General features: G+C 45.3%; 1 protein-coding gene across 2 annotated transcripts in view; it reads left to right on the top strand.

The window, feature by feature from the left end:
- Positions 1-24206, top strand: part of NAV2 (neuron navigator 2) — a 358500-nt gene that overhangs the window by 311469 nt on the left and 22825 nt on the right. For both annotated transcript variants that reach the window (XM_004682985.2, XM_012725369.1), the window contains 7 exons: positions 4848-4900; positions 9598-9621; positions 9741-9815; positions 14404-14487; positions 14858-14969; positions 16222-16367; positions 18791-18963. In XM_004682985.2, coding sequence (XP_004683042.1) covers positions 4848-4900; positions 9598-9621; positions 9741-9815; positions 14404-14487; positions 14858-14969; positions 16222-16367; positions 18791-18963 — 667 coding nt within the window. The remainder of the gene's footprint in view (positions 1-4847; positions 4901-9597; positions 9622-9740; positions 9816-14403; positions 14488-14857; positions 14970-16221; positions 16368-18790; positions 18964-24206) is intronic.

Below are 24206 nucleotides of genomic sequence, written 5' to 3'. Positions count from 1 at the left end.
GCTGGAGATCTCTGAGTGGTAGGGTCTGGCTTTCAGTGAACCTCAGAGGACTTCAGGGAAAAGGCTACTGAAAAAACACTGATGAACCTTATAGAGCTGACCGAGTTGGGCTCTAGACTCCTCTCCTTGGCCTTGGGCCATGGTTTCTTGGCATGCACCTCCATCTTGAGGTTGAGCCTCTGGCTCACCGTCTTGGCAGCGGGTTACTGGAGAGTTCATTTCCCTGTGCTGACAGTGTGGCCGCGCCTCTGCTCTGCTCTGCTCCAGACTTTTCTTTTTCTTTTCTCAAGTCCAGCCTTTTACCTTTACGGCATTCAGTTATGCCATTCTCCTTCTTTGTTCATTAGTGGAATATTTTGGAATATTTGGAGTTGATTTTATTGTTTCGTTCATGTTAATCAGAATTTTGGAGAAAAATTCTGTGGACAACTTTCAAAGTCAGTTGCCTAGTTTGATCCATTTCTCTTTCCCTTTGTTCACTTCTTTCAAAGTGTGAGTTAGGGGAGCAAACTGCCAATATGTTGTGGGGAGACATCACCTCCAACCCCAAAAGCCTCCCGGCAATGGGGCTGATAGCCTGCAGGCAGAAGCACTCACTGATAACCGCTTAAGAACATGAAGTGACACTACCTGGTTTGAATTCCTGCTCCGCTCCTCCTAGGTATACAATCTTGGCAAGGTATTCACCAATCTGTGCCATCATTTTTCATCACTAAACTGAGAAAAGTAATAGTACCCAGCCAGAACGACGAGAATTAAATGAGATAATGTATAATAGTGTTAACTCAGTCATGCCGTTACGCATGCATCAGCCCAGCTTCAGCTCTGGTGTCAGGCAGCCTGAGGCCACCAGAGCAAGGGGACTCTTGAGCGAAGGGAGCCCAGGCCATGTCCCAGTTGTGCTCCTTTTTGCCAGCTCCAGAACAGAATGTGGGAGGGCACTCCTAGGTGCTTTCTCCTGCTCCCAGCTGCAATGAGAGTAGGGAAATTTGCCCAGCATTGTTGCTGGTAGGAAAGAACAAAGTTGCCACTATTTAGGAAATCCCTCAGTAAATCAAGGGGGAAAGAAATACAGGATATAGGCTTCTGCTTTTGCCCTTACATTCTTTTCCTATAACTTTTGAAGAGTTTAGTTACAGAGCTCTTAGTCCCTGGGTAATCTTCCTAGTGACTTAATTCTCTCCACCCTAATTTATGTATCATTTGTATCCAGTGACATCCAATGAGCAGACTCAAGTCTGTAAATCCATATATGGGAAGCTGCTAGGAGATGAGATTATAGGGGGGGTGGCGGGAGGTGGAGCCTGTGTTACTGAGAGTCTTTGGATGGATTTAAGAGCTAAAACATAGCACTAGAACCACGTAGAGCAGCAACAGTGGAAGCTGTGTAGACCCCAAGGTGAAGGAGTAGGGAGTTTGTCTTGCACTGCTGGGAGTCGGTGTTCTAGCCAGGGTGGTCCCGGAGCCTGCCCCAGCCTCCTGGCGATGACCCACACGTCTCACCTGTGGCATGTGTACCCGAGCGCACCCCACTCAGTACTAAAACTTGTCCAAACCAGTACATTTCACCTCATAAAGGTCCCGACCATTACTGTGTCATCATCAGGTAGCTGTTCTTTATTCCATCTGCAGTCAGCATAACCGTGGCCTATCTGGGAGTCAAAGTGAGACTGATACAAAGTGCTTGCCCACAAGCAGTGACTAGACTGTTGTAAAGGTAGAGATTCATGGTGAGCATGGAGGTAAGAAGGAGTAAGAGAGTCAGATTGTGATCATTGCAATAGAAACAGGACATTTTCATCTTTTGAGGAGACTGGGCATCTTCTATTTTACTTATTCCAAGCTATTAAGTTACACAGATGAACTAGGACTTCGTCGATTAGGTATTTTTAATTCCAGTGGAGGAAGACTTTTCTTTTTGAATATATAAGCTCCCTGTATTGCAGAAACGCTTTAGGGGGGCTCAGGGTGGGGAGAGGGAGGGTAAGTACAGAAGGAATCACATGTCACATTTGGACCAAATAGAACCTTCCTTGTAAGAATCAGTTAGGCTTTTTTCTACACCAGCAAGCAGAATGCAAATTTGAGAAGAATTAGAACAAAAGTACTTGTGTGAAGTTTTTGTGGTATTAGCACTTTCCATGTTGAAGGCATTGGGAATCCTAAATATGTAGATGAGGTACAGGTATGGCCCAGATGTGGCCTTCCAAAGTTATTTCAGCTAAATTAATTTCCACCTGAGCTATTACGCAACTGTAGAATCAACTCGAATAGCATGCATTTTGAGGATGCTTGAGACATATTGAAAATGGATGTCTTTGTAGGGAAAATAATCCAGCGACTATAGTAATCATCCCTCAGAGTTGGTACAATCTAAATCAGTACAGATGGAACCCACAGGAGCAGAGCAGCCTATTAATAAAGAATTCTTGTATTGCACTTGAGTTTCTAGTCACCAAGTTATCGTTGCGGTTCAAAAACCTGGCCTCTCACTTTGAGCCATGTGACTCAGAGTAAGGGAGTTGACCCTGCTCAGCCTATTTCCTGTTCACTAAAATGTGGAAAATTATGGGGCCAGCTTTGAGGGATTGGAATGAAGATTAAGTGAGATAAGTCCTGTAACAAACACACTTAGCAAAATGACTTTGAAAAGGGCTTATAGTAAGTACTCACTCAGTGGCAGTTGCTGTTTCTCCCCAAGGGCATTTCATCCCCAGTTTGTTTATGGCAAAATTCGAGGCAGAAGTGACTTGAGGACTTTATGCAACCAGGACTAGGTCTTAACCTCGTGATTCCCAGCCCTCTGTTTCCGCACTTAATCCTACATTGACACTTGGCTCTTTGATGGTCACAGCCTGGCTTTCTTACCTGTCTGAGGTCAGCAGTGTGTCCCCTGTTATCTGTTGTGCTTCCTTTGCTGGCTGAGCGGACTATCCATCAGCCATGAGAACTGTATCTCACTCCCATTGGCTGCTCTCCCAGAAGCAGTGGTAGAATGCAAACTGGTGGATGATGCCTCTGACCCCCTTCTGGAATTGCTGTGTGACCCTTGGCAGGTTACTGACCCTCTCTGTGCTTCAAATTACTCAGCGACAAAGATGGCCTAAGTAGTCTCTGCGTTTGCTTATTCTTTCAGATTTTGGAGGCGTAGGTATAGGAGGGAAATGCCTGACCTGCTTTTGTTGTTTTGGCTTTGTAACTCTCACATGAGTGTTACTGTCCAAAAGCATCTAAGCCATATAATCCAGACTTGAGCTTGGCTTGATTCTCTTGAAGGACATCCAACTGCAGTGGCTCAGACTAGTCACACTCAGTTTGAGACTGAGTGTGGAAATCAAGGAATCTTTCTCTGGACTCCAGCTGTTTACCAAGTGAGAAGAGTTAATATGGAGAAAGTAATTACCTCCATCTCTGCTTGCCAGATGTGCTCTTCTCCATGTGTATGAAATGGGAAAAGAGAAGAGGAAGAAAATTTCCATCTTTCCACCAGCCAGAGGCCATCCAGACCTCTGGAGTGGGCTTTGGCAGGACAGAGTAACCCAAAGGCCTAACTGGAGGGTGGCTGTGTACTGCCCACGTCTCTTTCCCCAACTCCACCTCCAGTCTCTACAGCACAGTCTGGGCATGGGGCTGCAGTTTCCTACCCGCTTGGAACTTCAAGACATGGAGTTAGGACAGGAGAAACCTGTTAAAGTGTGGCCATATTGACACTGAAAGACACTATTGACTATTCATGCCTTAAATTGATTTTTCTTTCATGGTTCATCTGACCCATGGAGAGAGAGGAATGGAGGAAAAGATCTAGAACCCTGGGCATTGCTAGGAAAGGTGGATGTGAATAACGATGCAGAGTAACAGTCTGCTTTTAAAATTAGCAGTAAGCTTTAAAATTACTTAAAAAGCAATGGTCAGGACCCTCTCTGGTGCTACAGTGGGTTAAAGCACAGCACTAAGAATCTAAAGCCACTTCAGCATGAATTCGATCCCCACCCCTGGAGGTGACCCACATGGCACAGCAGACCTCTCCTGTCCCACCCGCTGCTCCCCTCAACAGTGTACTTTGTCAATCTGCCTGTTCTACTCCCTACTCTGTCTCTGGTGAATCCTCTCACCACTCCTGCACCTCCGGCCTGTACCCCAGTTCTGTATGCACAAATAAATAAATCATTTAAAAAAAAAAGAGAGAAATGGTCAGTCTCCACTGACTGGGGGCAGGAAGAGGTGCTAAGATGGTTCTGAATCAGAAAGTACCTGTCAGCGACAGAGGGAACCATTTGCTTGTCACTGGGTAGACGTGATAGAAATCAAATGCAACATCCATATTTCAGTGGCTCTGTTTTCTAAACAAATGGTCTGCAGGGTCATCTAGAGTGAATTTCCTATGTCTAGTAGCTTCCTTCATTCAAAATAATCTGCTCAGTTTTTTGCATCTACAAGTGACAGGTTCTCACAGGATTATAAAATATATGTGCAACACAACCTGAAGGAATACATTAGAAACAAGAAGATGCTGGAGCAGTCGCAGGCTGCCCCTGGGGAAGAGAATTATAAGTCATGCAGGTTAAAGCAGTAAATGCTTCTTAACACTTTGTTGTACTTGAAAACTTTCACTCAGTGATCATGTGTTGGGGGATGTTGGGGGAAAAGTATTTCAAAAGTTTTTTTTTTAAACGGTAAATTATCAATTTTTTGTTGTTGACACGTCACCAAATCATGGAAGGTTAGGTCAAGATGCGATTAAGTTGCTCCATCCTGGTAGTACCCTCCAATAGTGAGTTTCTCCTCCTTTCCCCTTTCAGCATCTATAACAACCATTGTGCAATTAACCTTTTCTTCCTTCTTAACAGTTCATGGATCCTCACTCTCCTTGGTTTCCAGCACGTCATCAATTTACTCTACAGTGAGTACAAATCAATGCAATGTGTCTGTGATCGGGAAAGCCAAGGTCCCCTTATCAAGTGTGTCAGGAATGAAAAATAGCATTTCTCCTGAAGAGAGTATTTCCATTATAAGAGGGACAAGTCATTAAAGAACATGAATTGGAATTCACAAACAGCTATTGATTATAATATACCGACTAATAGACCAGAAACAGACTCCTTTGTTAAAGTGGCATTGTGCTTTGGGTGATAACAAGGTAGAATGTTTGAAAAGCCTCAGCCTCCTGCTGGTAGACTTCAAACAGGACCTTGAAAAACTACTAGTCTTCTGTCAGCCTCAGTGTCTTTTTCTGTAAAGTAGAAAAAGGAGCAGTCCCTATCTGTGGTGGTGTTATAAAGAGCAAGTATTTTGAAGACCACATTTCACCACAATATAAATTCCTTGATGACAAAGATTTTTTTCTGTTTTTATTCTAGTGACCAGGGCCCAGCACATAGCCATATTCCAAACATAAGTGTGAATGAAGTAAAAAAATTTTGTGAAGCAATAAATATAGTGCATACAGCACCAAGTAAGCACTCATAGATGTTAGTTGTCATCAGTGAGAGGTCTACTGAACAAAAACCAAATATGGTACTGGATTTGTTCCATGGTACTTACTTTTTATAGCTATGTGCATAGCTATCTTAAAAGCATGGATTTGGGCATTCCTATAGGAAACATCATTTTATTAATTAATAATTTAAAATTATTCAGTCTTTAAGTCCATGGAGGGCGAATATCTTAAGAATTCAGTTTTTGTTAATGCTAGGTTTGTAGCCACGTAGCAGAACAAACTGTATATAGACCCTTGAACATGACCACCCCAGAATCAGATAAAGAGCACAGAAGCTTACTGTTCTTTCTGAAAACTGTAGGGAACAAACAAACTTCAGTGATGACATGGTCTGATTTGAAGGATCTAGAAATGTTCCCCCAGCCCTCCAACTTCAACTTACTTTTTTCCTTAGCAGGTCATCTTGTCTGAAATTTTTGTCACAGAATTCTGCCTTTAAGTTGGAAAGCTTTGTCTCTAGTAACTTTGGAGAGAGGGTATTGAAGTCATTACCTGCCATAGAGATGGCCTTCTGGCAATCAGCTAATGGATAAGTTGTTTTTTCTTCTAGAATAAAACTGCAGTGTGAGTATCAAGGACAGTATTTTCAAAGCTAGATTTACTCTTTCAGCCTTATGTACTGGCACTAAGTATATGCAAGACTCTGGGCTAAGCCCTAGGGATATGGTTTAGGTGCTGAAAGCAGGAAGCTAGAGGATGCACCTGAAGTCCCAGGGGACAGGGATGCTCTTGTGACACAGGGTGTGTGCTGAGCAGACACATGGAAGCTCGGGCCACATGTTTTCCTAGTGGAGTCACAGGGCTACCAGTCAAAGAGAGAGGGTGTGTCCTTCTCCAAAGAACAAAACCTGGGACACTCCCCTGCACCAGTGAGCCTTGGAGGGGACAAGATGAGCTGCTCTGCCCGTGAGATCCATGAAGGAAACTGGACGTTTTCACAGTCAGAGGCTGCTCTTCCAGTCATTCTTGTTCTGGGTGTGTGCACATGGTATTTTTGTGAAATATCAAATCGATTGTTAGAAATTTTGGGCTCATCCAAACTTGTAAATTACCAAAGACCTAATAATTCCATGTTCATCTGGATAGTAAAAGTTGAGATTTAATCTTTGTTTTTTTTCTCACTGTATGACATTAGATAAATCATCCCATTATTCTGGGTGTTCCAGCTTCTCTCTTAGAGTCAGGGAACTAGGTGTGGTCCCCATGTAGAGGTGGTCTCTGAGGCATTCCATTAGTCATAGAGGCAGAGGTTGCCACTGGATGCCCTATACAAGAGCCTTTTCTGACAGTAGACGTGGCTTTTGAAAAATAGTCTAACATTTGGCGGGTTTCAGATTAGAGTCGTCTGCTAATTCCAAGAAAAACTGTTAAGTCTAGCTAGACTCTGCACCTTGAATGTGTGGTCCCTCATATATTGTTAGCCTCTTGGTGATGATGAAATGCTGACATGAATTCTCAGGTATTTTTGTAAAGGTTGGGGTAAACATGTTCTTATTTGTGTCTAAAATGAAATTTCAAGTTATTTGCCGCCATCCCAAACCAGAGTCTGTTTTATAGGCTCTTACTGGATGATAATAGTTCCTCCACCCTGAAAGCTTTGTAATTCCTAAATAATCATGTAAGCTCATTCTGGCTGAAATTTAATTACAAAGGAAAGAAAAGGCAACATGATCTAAACAACTGCCATGGCTAGCCCGTGGAATAGAGAAAATCGAAAAGGCCACATCTGGCATGAAGCATTCTCTCAGCTGAGCAGCAGTTAGTTCCCAGGGGAGCTACTGCATGGAGTGAGGCCCAGAGCTTGTCTTAGAGCTTCCAGATGTAGAGAAGAGCAGCAGCAGCTGGGAGCAAAGATACAAAGCATCTGATTTCTCTAGGCTGCTATGGAGAACTCGGGCCCAGCCACAGGGACAGGTGGACACAGTGACAGAGACCTGGCAGACAGTGACAGAGACCTGCGGAAGGCAGAGGGATTTAGACCACTGACAGAGGTATTTAGAAGTAGGCTTGGTCTTACATGGATGGCTCAGCCAGTAACAGGCCTCCACCGGCCTCCCAAATGTTAGAGAGCTGTGACAGCCATAGCATTGACTTTCCTCCTTTGATTCAGACATCAGGAACCTTATTTCTGGAAGCTTCCATCTGAGTGTGGCTGTAGTCAGGAGCGTTATGGAGCAGGAAACCATGCTGGTGAAAGCAAGGGCTCTAGAGTCAGACTAGCTTGAATGCAATTCCAGTTCTATCATTTACTAAGTATGACCATAGTTAAATTACTTCACCTTTCTGCATCTCAGCTTCTTCATTTGCAAAATATAAGACCACATTATCAGTACTTTCTCAAAAGGTTGTTGTGAGGATTAAAGGTATAGTGATCATACAGTGCTGACAAGAGTTGCTGGGACATGGGAAGATTCCGTAAATGTAAGCTATTATTACCAAATACAAGCAACATGAGGTCAGGGACTGGGTTATGTTCACCGCTGTATCCAGGCTTTTAAAACAGTGCCCAGCACATAATAGGAAGTCAATAAATATTTGGCAGGTGGTGGTAGTGGTGTTGATGAATGGGTGGGCAACTGGACAAGGAGGAATGGATACATATTATCTGGAAGGAAGGGTGGGTCCTGAGGATATCCCCCAACCTCCTGAGAGTATCCCTTAGATGAGGAGACTGGTCAGCTGGGTGATTTGTGCAAGATATGCAGGCCTCAGGAGGACTACAAACAAAAACCTACTTCAGGGGGTGACTATGAGGATTAAATGCTTTGGTCCCAGTATACCTAAAAATGAACTGCTGTTGTTAGACACCAGCCAAGCAGGAGGGGGGTTTCTTTGGCTGGATCAGAAGTCAGAGCAGTGGAGATCAGTGGGTGAAGGGTGATCAGACAGGAAGCATCCACCCACCTGCCCAGGCTGACTGGGGTGGGGTCTTTGGAGCTAAAGAATCATACCCCTTTGCATTCTGAACTAGTAGAGAAGTAGACATAAGAATTAAAGCCTGATTTTTTTTTAAATAATCTTTTTTTATATATATAGTAAATTTGTTAGGACCCAGGGTGAAAGCTCATGGGCAATGTACGGTCCCTACTGACATTCACTCAGTAACCTGGCTCCTAAGTCACTGCTCCACCCCAGAAGGTGTTTATATGGGGTGGAGAGAAGGGCAGGAAGAAGCACTAAAAACATTTCCAAGAATGTGGGAGGAGCCTTCTTTTATGAGCCCCCAGGGAACCTGAGGACAGGGAAAGAAAGGTTCCCCCTGCAGCAGGTTCCTTCAACCCATGTGGGTTCCCTCTGTGGGAGGAGAGAGTTAGTCTTTCAGTTGCTGGCTAGCAGTTAGCTGTGTCATCACAGACAGGGAAGCATGGAAGCCTCTGGCAGTAAGAGGGTTCACAGGCTTTGCTCTCACTCCCCAGGACCACAGGTAATAGGGGGACTGGGACATACAGCAACCAGGGGAGTCACCGGGCTAGCTGATAGGTGTTCCAGCCCCCTGTCCTGTTGCTGCTCCTGCTGCAGCACCCTACAGACAGGAGGAAAATTGAGGCAGTTAACCTATGAGCACTGCTTTCGTCTCCCCAGTTTGCCAGAACACCCAGTTAAATTTGAAATTCAGACGAATGGCAATGTTTTAATATAAGTACATCCCTAATATTACATGGGACATGCTTAAATGTCAAAAAAATCTGATTTGACTCAGTGTCCTGTATTTTTATTTGCTGAATCTGCTTTGACTCTGTCCTGTATTTTTATTTGCCGAACCCGACTTTGGCTCACCCCACACACCCTTTTTCCTTAGTACCTATTCCTTTCACCATCTCCACATGGGAAAAGGGGGTAGGGCAGGGAGGGTTTCTCACAACCCACATAACTAAATGTCTTCTCATTCTTCCTGATTTCCTAGTAATTATAATAGCTTGTATTTGGCTTTTCTTTTGGTCATTTTAATTGAACCAGTTTACCCAGAGAAATACAGCAGAAAAGAAACCAGTAAATCTTCAAGATTGCTCTAAGCATCCAAATATGGTATTCCCGAAAGACGGGACAGTAGTTTTCTTTGTTGCTCAACTGGTCTAATTTCCCTTATGTTTTCTTTACAGCCGGAAGAAAAATGCCAATCAGAGGTAAGAAAGAGTTTGCTGGTTGCATCTGCTCTTTGGCCATCATCAGTCACTTTGCCAACTCCACCTGGCCGCGGCCTCCTCAGGCCTCTCCAGTCAGTAACTCTGCCCTTTGTTTTTAGATTCGCAAACTGCGGCGAGAGCTGGATGCCTCCCAGGAAAAGGTTTCAGCTTTGACCACCCAGCTGACAGCAAATGTGAGTCGAGACACAGGGTGGCAGCCTGCAGGAAGGGGAGGCAGCCCTCCGAGCCCCCCCTCCTCCTCCCCCCAACAGAGTAGTCTCATAGAATAATCGCAAGAACACAGGCTTGAGCTTCATAGGTGTGAAGGGCGGCCAGACACTTACTGACTGTGCTTTGGGCAAATTCTTTAGCTTCCCTCCAAGCCTGAATTTGCTTAGCCGTGTAATAGGGGCTGTCACATGATCTATATGAAGTACTCAGTAAAATTTTAACTTTCTTTTCCTCTTCCTGAACACTTTCATCTGGGGAGGGGAGGAAAAAAAAATACCTCAGACTCCACAATAAATAGTTGGCTGCTCTGTAATTATAATAAACACAATTACCTGTTCAGGAAGAGCTGCCAGCCATCGTTGAATTCAGCATCTGTTTCAGTGCCAACGATGCCCCGGGGCACTGTGGATTCAACAGCAAAGCAGGCACAGCCACTGTCATCTTAGTATTTTATCTCTGGTACAGCAGAAAGAGAAAACAGTTTCGTTGTAACATGATAAGGGATAAAGAGAGGAGGTTGTAGGGATACATAGGTAGAACATTTAACTTAGTCTGTGTGGTGTGGAGGGAAGTCAGGAAAGACTTCCTGAAGGAGGTGAGATCTGCTGAATGCTGTGTAGGGAAGGATCTATGGGGAAAACAGTATTCTAACAAAAGAGAACAATTTATGCAAAAACCCAAAGTGCAAGATCTTTGTGTGCTTGGAAACTAAGTAGCTCAGTACAATTATAATCTATGGCATGGATGTGGGGGGAGGTGGTGGGGGGATTAAAGTGGGGAGTGAAGAACCATCAAAGAGAGGTGACATCTTGGAGAGGCTTGGTTGGTAGGTGGAGAATTTGGGCTTCCTGAAGCTGGTGGAGACCCATCAGTGACTTTTTTTTTTTTTTTAAGATTGATTTATTTATACTTACAAGAACTGGGGTACAGGCCAAAGGTGTGGGGGGGGAGCGGTGAGAGGATTCACTAGAGAGAGTGAGGAGCAGAACAGGAAGATTGACTGAAGTACAGTACTCAGTGTACTGACGTATACTGAGGGGAGCAGTGGGCAAGACAGGAGAGGTCTGCTGAGCCATGTGGTCACCCCCTGGCTGGGACCCAACTCATGCTGTAGCTCTTCATAGTGCTGTGCTTTAACCCACTGTGCCAACAGAGAAGGCCCCCATGGGTGACCTTTAAGCAGAGCAGTGAGTGAGGCAATACGTTTGCTCTTAGTGAGGTCAGAGGAAAAGCAGCCACCCTCTCACCTGCTCTGTAAAGGAGCCTGCTATAGAGCTGTGAGGACTGAAGCTCAGAAGCTAGACTGAGCTGTGGTCAGAGCTGGGATATCTCTGGTGGACATTTCCAGCCTGGAAGCCCACTCTGAGACCATTGCAACCTGCACAGCCCCCATTATGCTGCAAAGTGAAAGTTGCCTCTCTTGGACCAGGTAACACAGTCAGTATTCTGAATGAATCATAGACATAGAGTTTTTGCTCAAGTAACTCCTGACTTGAGCCTGACTACTCAAGAAAACGATTTTTCTTTCAAGTCTTCACATGAAGTGCCCAGCGCTGTGCTTGACATTAACTATAGGCTCAATAATTGGCAGTTATGCTATTATTTATGCTTCGAGCCCGTTCACATTTATGGAAATCCATTTTTCTGCACAACATGAACTTACTAGAACACTGTGTTTTTGTGCTCTTTTTTTTTTCTTCTGACCTCTCCCTGACCAGCAGTTCTATCAAAAACACATCAGAAATTGATGTGAGATCTGCATTTTGAGCCTTAGGTCCTATTCAAATGGAAAAAGCTGAGGGATTCTTCTCTGGGCCAAGTCTTCATTTTGGTAACCAGATGCAAACATTGGGCTGCAGAACCCACCCCAGAGCCTATGAGCCTGGTCCTTTGGGTCTGATCCAGATACGTGGGGTTTGACAAATGCTTCTCCCAAGTGAGCTGAGCTACACTCCTAGTTAACAATCAGACTGTCAATTGCTGCCCCTGACTAATCATAATTAATTTACTTCTAAGTGAACTTGGGTTAGTTGCTATAGTGACACCCCAGGAAACCTTACATGGACTATTTGGTACTCCGCTGTGTTCCAGAAGAGTCAGGATGAGGTCCATCATCAACTCTAGTATTGTTTTAAAGTAAATATTTAGTCTTACCACACACCACTGGCAGTGTTGACGCGTTTTATTGTCAGCCATCCTTATCACAAGCCAAGCTGTGTTTGTTTTTCTAGAATAAACTCCTGAAAGCCACCTTCTACCTTCTACCACTCATGTTTGTTTCCCCTGGGAGGGGTGGTGCTGGGTGAGGAGCCCCACTGTCTGACCCTAGACCAAGCTCAACAGCTTCACGGCCCTGTTTTCAGAGTCACCCTCAAGACGCTTACTCAGTTCTCTGCTCACCAGCAAAACTCCATCCTCGGCTTCTTCAGGCAAATGTGGTTTCTTCTTGAGCTTGCAAAAACACTTTTTCAGTAGCAGCCTTCATGATTTTATTTGTAATTGAATAGGAATAGGAAATAGGAATATCCACATGTAGAATCAGGGGTGGTGCTCCAGCACTTAATAAAATCCATAGAAGTTTAGTCATTTAAATGTAACCTTGTCATACCTTCAAAATAGATAGCAGTCCTTCTTTTCAATATCCTGTCCTGGCTCAGCTCCTTCCTCCACTAGGTGACTGTCTTGAATTGATTGGCTTTGGTTTTGCCACATTCTCCAGGGCAAGCAAAACATATTCCCTTATATTAAAATGCAAAGGCATTTTGGCAATTTTTTTTTTTAAAGATTTAGTTATACATACAGAACTGGGGTACAGGCCAGAGGCTCAGGGGTGGCAAGAGGCTTCACCAGAGACAGAACAGGAGCAGATGGACGAAGTACACTGCTGAGCAGAGCAGCGGGCGTGTCAGGAGAGGTCTGCCATGCCATGTGGTCACCTCCGGGGCAGGCGGGAATCGAACTCATGCTGAAGTGGCTTTAGCTTCTCAGTGCTGTGCAGTGCTTTAACCCGCTGCGCCACAAGGGAGGGCCCATTTTGGCAATTTTTAATAGCGAGGGTATGCAGTCAGAAAGAGACTAGCTTATTCCACTTAACAGTTTGATGACAAGTACTTCATTACTATAACAGCCAGCTGCTATGACTGTTGAGTAAAGAACTGCTGTGGATTCCAGAAACACCTTATCTTAGACTCTCTCTGTTTGATGAAGTTAATGACTGAGGCCTCTTACTCAACCCTCCAATCGCTCCTCCTTTAATTGAAATCTCCAGTGGGGGAGGAGCTCCTTGCTATCCTGCTTCTATATGTTTTAGCCATCTTCTAGAATTTTTACAGCATGAGCAAATCTTTCTTCTTTCTTCTTCCCCCAAGACACTCAGACGTCCTGCGCTGGCTCGCTCTGTCTGTCCACCCAATCTCCCCATCTTTGGTCACGCTCTCCTACACCTCTTCCTTTCCCCGCAGTCTCCGTTCCTGTTCTGCAGTTCTGTGGCAATTGACATTTTCCCTGACATTGTTTCATTTTATATCCATTATAATCCTGGGAGGAAAACGAATATTGTTCTGACTTTAGAGATGAAAAAAACCATAGGCAGATTTGATGACTTATCCTTGGCTTTAATAATGTTACCAGGCTCCTCAGTCACACCACTAATATTCCATGTAATGTTCTGCTCTCTGTGCCAGAGGAGGCCTAGTGCTCAAACATCGTGCCCTTGGAGTGGGCTGCCGAGAAGGTGCCAGCAAGAGGCATCCCATTTCTCAGTTCTACAATACAGCTCTGCTTCTCATTTTTGACGTCTCTGAAAATCGGGTTCATATTTTAATTAGAATTTGCAGCATTTTAAAAATGCCTTAGCAGCATTGAAAATCAGGGTGCATCTGATGCTGTGATATCCTCACAGAGGTATATGGAAGTTGTAGGAGAGCTTTGGGGAAAGTCATTACTTCTGAGGGGGATGATTCTCGAAGGAGGTAGCAGAGGGGCCTTTCAGTAGTTTTTTATTAGCCAGAATGATAACAACAAGCAAAACCTCTTAGTTCATTCATTTGACAAGTGTGCTCAATGAGAGTCTCTATGGTAAACTTGGCCTTGGTGGACCAAAGGCCTTCCTGCAATGAAATAGAGGGTAGACATGATCAATCAGCCTCACGCCTGTATTCTTGACCATGATACCACAAAGCACATTTCAGCATTCCAGTGTGCTTTTGAGAGTGAATATGAAGGAACAGTCCATTCTAGGGGTATCACGAAGGTATGAGCTGAGATCTCTTGAAAGGTTATATAAAAATTTGAGAGGGATGTAACTGGGGGTAGAACATTCTAGGTGGGGGTTGGGGTAAAGCCTGTATAAATGCTTTGAGCAGGAAGCAACAATGGTGTGATTGAGAACATAAAAAACTAGAGCATTGGACCCCATATAGTGGTGAGGCATGGGGTTGAAGAGGCTGAAGTGGTTAGAAATCAACTCACGTCGTCCTGATAAGAACTTGGGCCAGCACCTGGTAGCCACTCTGTCCTTATAGGTGGTGTAACTCAAGCTGTCTTCCCTAGGCTCATCTGGTGGCAGCCTTCGAACAGAGTCTTGGAAACATGACAATCAGGCTCCAGAGTTTGACCATGACAGCTGAGCAGAAGGTAAAGCAGAAAGGATGCTTTCTTTTTTTTCTCCCTGCTTGGAGGTATCAACATACCTTAAAATATTATTCTCCTTCTTTTCAGGTAACTTTAAATATTTCAGTTTACCTCTTAAACTGTTAGAGTAGAACCATAAAGACTAGGTCACTTGAGTCACAATAGGACCTAGATTGAATCTGGCAACTGCATTGGCGATAGGTCTCTTAGTCTATTCCTGCTGCCTTCATGAGTCACATATGCCAGTTCAAAATAGATCCGACTGATGGTTTGAGGCACAGGTTGTGTGGAACTCCTCAGTTGAAGCTAAGCTGGATCTCAGTTGAACTCTGGAATGATTTTAGGCTGACCAATATTGTGCTCTGTTCCTCAGGATTCAGAACTGAATGAATTAAGAAAAACCATTGAGCTACTAAAGAAACAAAACGCAGCAGCCCAGGCTGCTATTAATGGAGTAATTAACACACCGGAGCTCAACTGCAAAGGTAAAGGAGGAAAAGCAGCCTCAGACCAACCACCTGCCTGAGTGTTTGCCACAACCTCCCTGCCAGAGAGTGGGTACCCATGTCACGTGGATAGGTCCAGAGACGCAGACACTCATAACCCACTTACTTCTGGCTTCTAGGGAAATAGCTATTTTGACTCATCTGCTTAATGTCTCTTGAAAATGTGGTTCTCAGTAGGTTGGCAAAGTTTCCACGGGGTTCACAGCCCTTCGTTTCATTAACAATTTGATGTGAAGTAAACTGAAGTGGTCCCATTTCTTACTTATCCAGGAAAGTACTTGCAAGTGAACTGCTTTGTCCTCTTGTTTACCTCAGGGGGTGGGATGAATGTAGGCATGAGGATGAGTGACCACCTACATTAATGATATTGACAGTAATAAGAGCAGAATAGTGATAGCTGACATTAGTGGGACACTCACTGTGTTCTATGCACTACACCCTATGTTTTAATTATCTCATTTTCTTCCTACAACAACCTTATGGGTAAGATACTGCTCTTCCCTGCCTTGTACAGATGAGAATAATGAGATTCAGAGCCAAAAATCCTTCCTGAGGTCACAGAAAAGGAAAATACAGGGATGTATTTCTAGGTCAGCCTGTTTGACTGTGAAACCCATGCTTCTCTTAAGACTTGGCCTGGGTGTGGTTCTGCACTTGGAGAAGACTATCTGAAAACCCCAGCCATTGGGGCAGGGTTATTTCTGGTATCACCGTAACTGCAGATATCAGGCCTCCTGGAGAAGAGGTGACTGACTTGAAGTGGGAAGGGTTGGCAGGAGCTGACTAGGCATACTAGAAGGAAAAGAGCATTCCAGAACGAGGGAACAGCATGTGTAGGGTCCTGAGATGAGATGTTCTTGGCATTGCCAAAGGGCCAACAGGCCAGGGGAACAAAGGAAGGGATGGCTGACCTCATGGGGGACTGCTGCCGCAATTCAAGTCGAGTTTGGTGCCTAACTACAGAGTCAGAGAGCTGGTGTTGGAGGAGTTCTAATCTCCACAGGCTCCTGCTTTATTAAGTGGACAGAGAAAGCGCCCCCCTTTGAGTGACCAAAGAGGGCATAGCAGCCACCTGGTCAAGAACTTTAAAAACCAGCAGCAGGGGACAGACAGTAATGTGTGAAGCAAAGCGCCGAGTAGTCCTCCGGGGTGTGGTTGTAGGCGTAGAGCTATTCCCCAGGAAAGAACAGGGCTCAGGCCGCACTGCTCATCTCCTGCCTTGGGCCTCCAGGAAACGGCAGCGCCCAGTCTGCAGACCTGCGCATCCGCAGACAACACTCCTCCGACAGCGTGTCCAGCATCAACAGCGCCACCAGCCACTCCAGTGTGGGCAGCAACATCGAGAGCGATTCAAAGAAAAAGAAGAGGAAGAATTGGGTGAGTGAGCATCCAGGGACTCTTGTAAGTGCAAACAGAGTCCATCCCCCTGAATAAAGCCCAGGCTTATTCTTAACTTCAGGACATGGCACCTTTGGGTGGCAAACCCTAAGAAGTGATTTGTGGATAGATTTCTACCCAAACCAGTATTGTACCAGCCAAACACTGAGATTGAGGAAATCACCCCTCCTTTGAAGTTTTTGTTTCATGAGACATTATGTGAGTGCTCATCTTCCATTTCACGTGTGTCATTTCTTCCTCATTCAGTGTTGGCCATAGTTTCAGGTACTAAAACGAAGCTACTCTTAAGTAGTTTCATCTTAGTTACTTCCTCAGTATTAACAATTTTTTGGACTGTCCGACTTGTGTTACTAGTGACCCCATTATTAGTCATAATCCTTATCTATGTACTTTGTTACACAGCTGCCCATAGCAGCATTAAATCACCCATCTCTGAAACATTTTTGACCATGACCTATAAATAAAAGTTTCAGAGAACTTAACTGGGGTGAGTTGATAGACCCAGTATGCAATGAAGTGTTGTCCATCTTGCTATAAATGCCCATGACCTAGTTGACTTCCTGTTATCAATGGTTTATTGAACAGCTTTTGCCTGTTCTCTTGGGAAAATTCTACCCCCCTCTCTCACCTACATGTAAGTTTTGCTGCTGAGGCACTGGCGTCCTGTTTCATGTCGGTTGCTCCCTATCTCAGGAGCAGGGCTACGCCACGTTGGTCTCACACTGTCCAGGACTCAGAGACCCTCTGTCAGTACTGCAGCACCACGTTCCCATAGTGGCTTCTGTGTTGTCATTCGTTCCATACACTTCTCACTCATACACTGTGTTATCTTGGATGGGTGGCGAGGTCTATTGATAGAGTTGAGGACTGAGTAATTGAGGTTATTGATGACTTGTGTTGGAGGACAGCTAAAAATCCAGCTCAGTGCGACCCTCTCATCATTCTGATTAAATTTTTCCTTTAAGTTACTGGTGGCTTTTGGTCAGCTCATTTACTATGTCTTAAACAAGTAAGATTAACTCCTCTTGCTGTTTCTAATATCAATTGCGTAATCAAAGTGATGAGAAAATTATTTTCTATGAAAAATAGCACTAGCCATTTTCTTCAAGAAATAAAACTTATGTCTTTTGCTTTAAGGCAACTCTTACCAGTGAAATTGGGGAAGATGAATAGCTGGTGTCCTAGATGTCCCCAAAGCTCAGTTCTGCCTGATCTTTGTATTCTCTGCTTCCAGCTGCCATTTTATCAGACGAAGAGGCTAAGCTTTAGTTTGAGAGTGTGTGTGATAGATCCTCCTGTTTTTTATGACTGCACTTTGGAAATACGATCAAAAATAGGAATGGGAGAGTAATGGGATCTAGATTTACCTATAAGCTAGACCTGCAGTTATGTATGAAACAGTGATGGAAGGGAGAAAAAAGCCATTAACCTACAATGGCCCATTTTCTGAATTTCTCAATGGTTAATAAATTTCTTCAAAATAACCTCTTCTTTGCTGTTGTTGAGTAACAGTGAGATGGCAAATTCCCTGCCTTTCTTATCTCACATGTGTATAAGGGCAACAAGAGCTCTAAGTACACAGATCAAAGAGATAAACAATCATGTTGGGACTAGGGCAGCCATAAAGCTACCCCTGCTGAGACAAGAAGACACCCCCCCCACCCCAAAACAATGGTTAAAGATGACTGATGAGAGACGAGAAAAGAATGAAAGCTGCGAGGAGGCGGAGGCAATCTTTTTAACCAGACAGGGAAGCTAGAAAAAACTTGGACATCCAGACCCATTGTTCCTTTTCTTTGATAATGGAAGCAGAAGCCCATAATGCTTTGAAAGATTCATGCTCCTACTGGAAACCTCCACTGTACGTGATGTGATTATTAGCCATGTCATATCTGAAAAGCCCAAAGCTTTCCCCATCACTGGCCTTCTCTGTTAAAAATTGTCTTTTTTCCTTCCCCTTCCCCATTTTTGCTTACGTTTTCTCTGGCAGGTCAATGAGGTAAGCGAGACCAATATTAACATCAGATACCAAGCTAACCCATCCACGGATACGGCTAACCTCACCCGCATCCCTTACTGTGTCTGAGCATCTGCTTTGTTGCTGTGTAACCTCCTCCTCCGACATTCATCTGCTGAGCCAGGCTCTGTCTCACTGTTGACCTCTAGTCTTGAACCAAGAGTAGGCATGGAATGTTCCCCACAGGTCCAGTCCTTGAGCTGTCAGCACCAGATAACTCTTCCTCCTTTAATGCACTGATTTGAGAGAGCTGTTGGGAACCTCTTTCTTTGGTTGGGGGGAAATTTGGGGAGAATGAACTGCTCTTTGGTCTGCATGTTTCTGGTTTGCCAAGGCCTGAGCATCAATTGCAGCCCCCGCCAGGCTGATGGTCTTGTGTATTTAGTTACGCAGCTCCTTCAAGCAAGCTTTTGGTAAGAAGAAGTCCCCCAAGTCAGCGTCTTCGCACTCAGACATTGAGGAGATGACGGATTCTTCTTTGCCTTCCTCACCAAAGTTACCACACAACGGCTCTGCGGGTTCCACGCCACTGCTGAGGAATTCGCACTCCAACTCTCTGTAAGTCCATCCGCCGGAGTCAGGGCTCCTAGGAGCCCTCTCAAATAGGAATGGCCAGGAGCCCTGTTATGGTTTATCTGCTCCTTTAGGGTCCTTCTGGGACTATGCTGTTCTTTCAGTGTTTTAGGACTGAGGAGATGAAAAGAGAAAGGAAACTTAGGCCTTTGTTCTAGTGTCAGTGAGGGTGATTAGCTGGCTGGTCTTGGGCAAGCTACTTAGCCTCTCTGTTTCTTCTGCTTTATTTGTCACACTGGCATGATAGTTGATACATCTGTATCCTATCCTAAGGATTGAACTAAATAAATGAATATGAAAGAGCTACAACCATCTTGCTGAGAGGAACAACAGTTGTTTTGAGTGTTGAAAATTTCTGCTGAAACTCTGGTTCTGGCTTAGAGAGATTGGGTTACACTTTTCTTCTTTGACCAAAATTTGGTGTTTACTCGGAGGTCAGAACTAAGAAAGTGGAAATTTGAAAAAAAAAAAAAAAAAGAAGAGATGAAGTAACAATTCTCTTAACCAAAAGGTCTATATTTCATGAAATGAGCTTCCCTCGTAAATTTTATTTTATTTTTCAAGATTTATTTTATTTATACAAGAGCTTATTCAGCCAGCCACTGAAGACATTTGCCCAGGTATCTCAAGGTCAGTTTACCAGGTGGGTACAGGACTGTGAGCCCATCAACCAGGTCTTTGTAGGTCTGACTTCATGGAAACATGGAAGAGAGGGAACTGAGCAGGGAGCTCACCCACAAGTGAAGGTTGGCCCTGCCATGGTCTCCATTTAATTAGATTAACAGCTCCTCTTCTCCTGGGGAATACCCTGAATAGAGGATGGCGGTAAGGGGGTGTGTTCTGAAAAGACCAAAGAAGATATTGACCACATTCCCACCCTGAGGGATTCAAGACTAGGGGGAAATGACATTAGTACAGCTCAGAGCACTTCAGAGCTTCTGCTGTCTGGCAGGCTCTTCCCAACAGTGTTCAAGACAAAGTTCCAGCTCTGTGGCCCTCACACCACAGCATAAGACAGACCTTAAACAAATACATCTGAGTAACTAGAAAAATCTGGTAGCACTAAGGTAGGTTAAAACTGTGAATTAAAACAATAGTGTTGGTGGGAGGTACAACACATTAAAGCACAGCACTATGAAGCTGGCCACAGCCACTGCAGCATGAGTTCAATCCCCGGCCAGGGAGGTGACCCACATAACCCAGCAGACCTCTCCTGGCCCACCCACTGCTCCCCTCAGCAGTGTACTTTGTCAGTCTGCCTCCTCTGCTCCCAACTTTGCCTCTGGTGACCCCAGTTCTATATGTATAAGTGAATAAATCTTTAACAAAAAAAAAAAGCCAGCAGTGTGGACTATCCAATACAGTCTGTTGAGAACAAAACAAAGGACCCCCAAGGACCAGGGTGGTCAGGAAAGGTCCTTCGGAGGAGTTGACATTTCAGCTGAGATCTTGATGGGAGGAACCAACACGGATCAGCTCTGGTCAGTAACCTGAGCTGCTGTAACAAACATCCCAAAGCTCTGCGGCTTTCCATATGACTGTTTCTGGTTAACTCCAAACCCAGTACAGATAGCCCAGTCAGCAGGCCACATACAGTGTAGGGTGCAGGCCCTGAGGCTCCTCCCATGTGTGGACCACCATCCCACTGGACCTCTGCTGGGTCCTGAGTCTGCCAGCAGCTGGGGAGAGGGAGAGAGCACAAAGAATGCCCTGGGAGAGTTTCGCAGGTCTCGCTGGTGAGAGACACGTCACCTCTTTTAGCAACCCACTGAGTGGTACTTGGGGCTGTATTACCTCCCAGGGAGGAAATGACATCGGTGTGTCCAGGAGGGAAGGAAGAGGTCTGTGGTAAACACTTGGTGGTGGCTGCCACCCAGCCTCACAGGGAGCAGGTGGCCTTCTTGGCCCAAGAAATGAACAGCACAAGTAACTAAACTAAGGTGGAAACAGCTGGTATGTCAGGAAGAAAAGGATGGCCAATGTGGCTGCCTCATAATGGGCAGGTGAGAGACAGGTGGGGTGGCCTTGGGTAGAGGCAGGATGTAGAACATAGGAGGCTTTGAAGTCAGAGTGAATTTGCATCTGATTGTGTGGAGAGGTTGCAGAGTTAAGCAGGGGTGTGAGATAGTCTGGAAGTTTCACAGTCATTTATCTGTTTTTTGTGTGATTAAGGAATTTTACGGAGCAAGAGTAGAGGGGTACTAGATAGGATGATGCTGATGGTGAGTGCTTGATGGACTTAGGTACATTCTTGAAGAAAGGTTAAGTACAACGCTGAACAGTGTAAAGGAAAAGGAGAATATCGCCCTTAGAAATTACTGGATTGTGGGCTCTCTTAGTGCAGTGGGTTAAAGTGCAGCGCTACAAGGCTAGCCACAGCCACATCAACTCGAGTTCAGTCCTCGGCCAGGGAGGCGACCCACATGACTCAGCAGACCTCTCCTGTCTCCCTGCTTCTCCCCTTAGCAGTGTACTCTGTCAATCTGCCTGTTCTGTCAATCTGTCAGTTCTGCTCCCCACTCTGTCTCTGGTGAATCCTCTCACTGCCCCTGCACCTCTGGCCTGTATCCCAGTTCTGTATGCATAAATAAATATATCATTAAAAAAAAAGAAATTACTAAAATTGCATCTGGAGTGCTGGGCAGTGTAGAGGCATTGCTTCTGGGATTCGTAGGGATCAGGAGTTCTGCTTTGACTGTGTGACATTTGAGACATCAGCCAGCCTGAGATTCCAGGAAGCATAGATTTGGACAGTGAGGGTGCAGAGGTGGAATTGACAGTTGGGAAACTGGCAAGATTCTCCAAGAAGCTGAATGAGAAGGAAGACCTCAAGCAATGAGATCTAGGCTCTGGGATCTCTGCTACTGGAGTTTCAGAAATTAGAGCAGCCAGCAAGGTGGGAAGAAACTCCAGAACAGAGAGAAGCAGCTTTGGAGGAGGGAGTGGTAACCCGGCCAAAGGCTGCTGGGCAGCCAAGTCCGAGGAGAGGGAGGTGCCCCAGCTGTACACAACTCCCAGCAGCCATCGCGAGAACACACCCTCCAAACCGCTTTCCCCATAGGGACTGGGTGGGGCAGACTCTTGTCTCCCCAGCCCTTTGCTGACATTCCACAGCATCCATGGACACTGGAGATGTTTGTTTTTGGTCTAGCTCTCTAAAGGGTGGGCAGAGAGCAAACGCTTATTTCCAGCCTTGAAGGGTTTGTAAGAATGTGCAAATGTAGATGTGAGGGGGAGTTCAAAGAGGAAACCAAAGGCAGAGGAGTAGGACTAAAAGAAAAGGAAAAAGAAAAAAAAAAACACCCTACCCTGTGGGCAAAAGGAATGGCTGAGTGGGAAGGCAGCATTTCCCACCCTCATGGCATTTAAAATTAGGTATGTCACCCCTGCCTGCTGGGCAGGACAGTGGGAATCCACTGGAGAGCATGTTAGGGGCCTGGTGGGAAAAATGCACACCAGGTTGTTCTAGGTTTTCTTTTATTTTTCTTTTTTAAAGATTTATTTATTTATGCATACAAAACTGGGGCACGGGGGCAGTGAGAAGATTCATCAGAGACAGAGTGGGGAGCAAAACAGGTAGATCAACGAAGTACACTGCTGAGGGGAGCAATGGGCAAGACGAGAGGTCTGCCACGCCATGTGGGTCAGCTCCTCACAGGGGATGGAACTCGAGGTGAAGCACTAGCTTCGCAGTGCTGCGCTTTAACCCGCTGCACCACCGGGGAGGTTTTTTATGAAGTGGACAAGCATATGGTGCCTATTGATACAGGTCAGATCAGGAGCCAGGACTCTAAGCAGACCTACTGGAGATAGGTCTGTAAGGGGCATGTTGATCTCTGTACCTGTACCTCCATGTGTTTAAAGTGGAGATAATTATGGCACCTCTTGGCAGAGTTAGTGTACAAAATTAATAAAATAATATTGCACATGCCCAGCACAGACACTTCTGTGTGCAGTGAGTTGTCATCATGGTTGATCGGTGTAAACAGACACTAGAGTAAAGCTAAGAACTTGGCCCTTTATTTGTGCATACAGAACTGGGGTACAGGCCAGAGTGCAGAGGCAGTGAGAGGCTTCACCGGAGACAGAGTGGGGAGCACAACAGGCAGATGGACGGAGTACACTGCTGAGGGGGGCAGCGAGGAGATAGGCAGGTCTGCCGCGCCATGTGGGTCAACTCCCTGGCCGGGGATTGAACTCATGCTGATGTGGCTGTGGCCCTAAGAAGAGCCAGCAGCATGGCAGAGGGTCACTTGCTGAGTGCATTCACTTACTGGTGACAGAGCAGTCACAGTCTCGTGCAAGAAGGAACTGAGGGAGAAGGCTGTCCCAGCAGCAGAGTAGAGGCCAACATCATCTCTCTGTTGTAGGCTATCCCTTTGGAGATTGCCGATTCTGAGAACTGGCCCATAGGGGGCAGCACAGCTGGACCTTCTCCTCTTGGTGCAGTTACTCCCAGCGTAAACGCTGCATTGCAGTTTGCTTTCCCTTTGTCAAGGCTTCACTTAGCCAAGCTTTGCAAAGTAAGCTCATGCTGTATTCCACAGAGTAGGTCTGAGGAAGTGTTTTCTCCTGCTGAGAAAGCTTTCAGGAGAAGTCGCACAGTGTGAGGGACACAGGAACCGAATGCCTTGCTCTGGAGTGCTGGGAGGCCAGCGTGCCAGTGTGAACCGGGCCAGCTCTTCTCGCAATGAATTACAGCTTTCAAGACCTGTGCAGGACACAGTTTGGCTAAGACCCGAGTGTCCAAATGGAATTTTGTTCTGGCTTTACACCCCATTTACACCAGGAGACCATGGTCCTCTCTTTCAAGAAAGAACCAGTTTTTGCGAGCCTGCCCTGCAAACCGCCCAGCCCCCACCCTACCCCCCCCCCCCCAAATAGCATGACTGTGTAGCTAAAGCTTAGAAACCACAGGCTGTTCAGAGTACAGAAGCCAGGGATCGGGGGAGTGGAGCGGGGATGTGGTCTAAATTCTAAAGGCATTTCTGTGTCTCTCGCTCTTTCAGTCCCAGATCTGTTGGGCTCAGTTTCTTCAAGGTATATGATAAGCATGACATCTTTAGGAATCCTTTGCAGATTTCAGAAGAATGTGAAGTAGAGACGCTTCCTTGACTGCTGACAGCTCTTAAAAAGCTAAGAGCTGGTCTGACTCTCTTTGTAGCTCCCAAATCACAACAGTTCAGATACAGGTCAAAAAAATAGCTACAAAAAAAATTGGCTCTTCA

This window comes from Condylura cristata, unplaced genomic scaffold (genome assembly GCF_000260355.1).
Source record: "Condylura cristata isolate star-nosed mole 26May11 unplaced genomic scaffold, ConCri1.0 scaffold00015, whole genome shotgun sequence".
Lineage (NCBI taxonomy): Eukaryota > Metazoa > Chordata > Mammalia > Eulipotyphla > Talpidae > Condylura > Condylura cristata.
The sequence above is the reverse complement of the archived record's forward strand: the minus strand, read 5'-3'. Positions and strand labels throughout refer to the sequence as shown.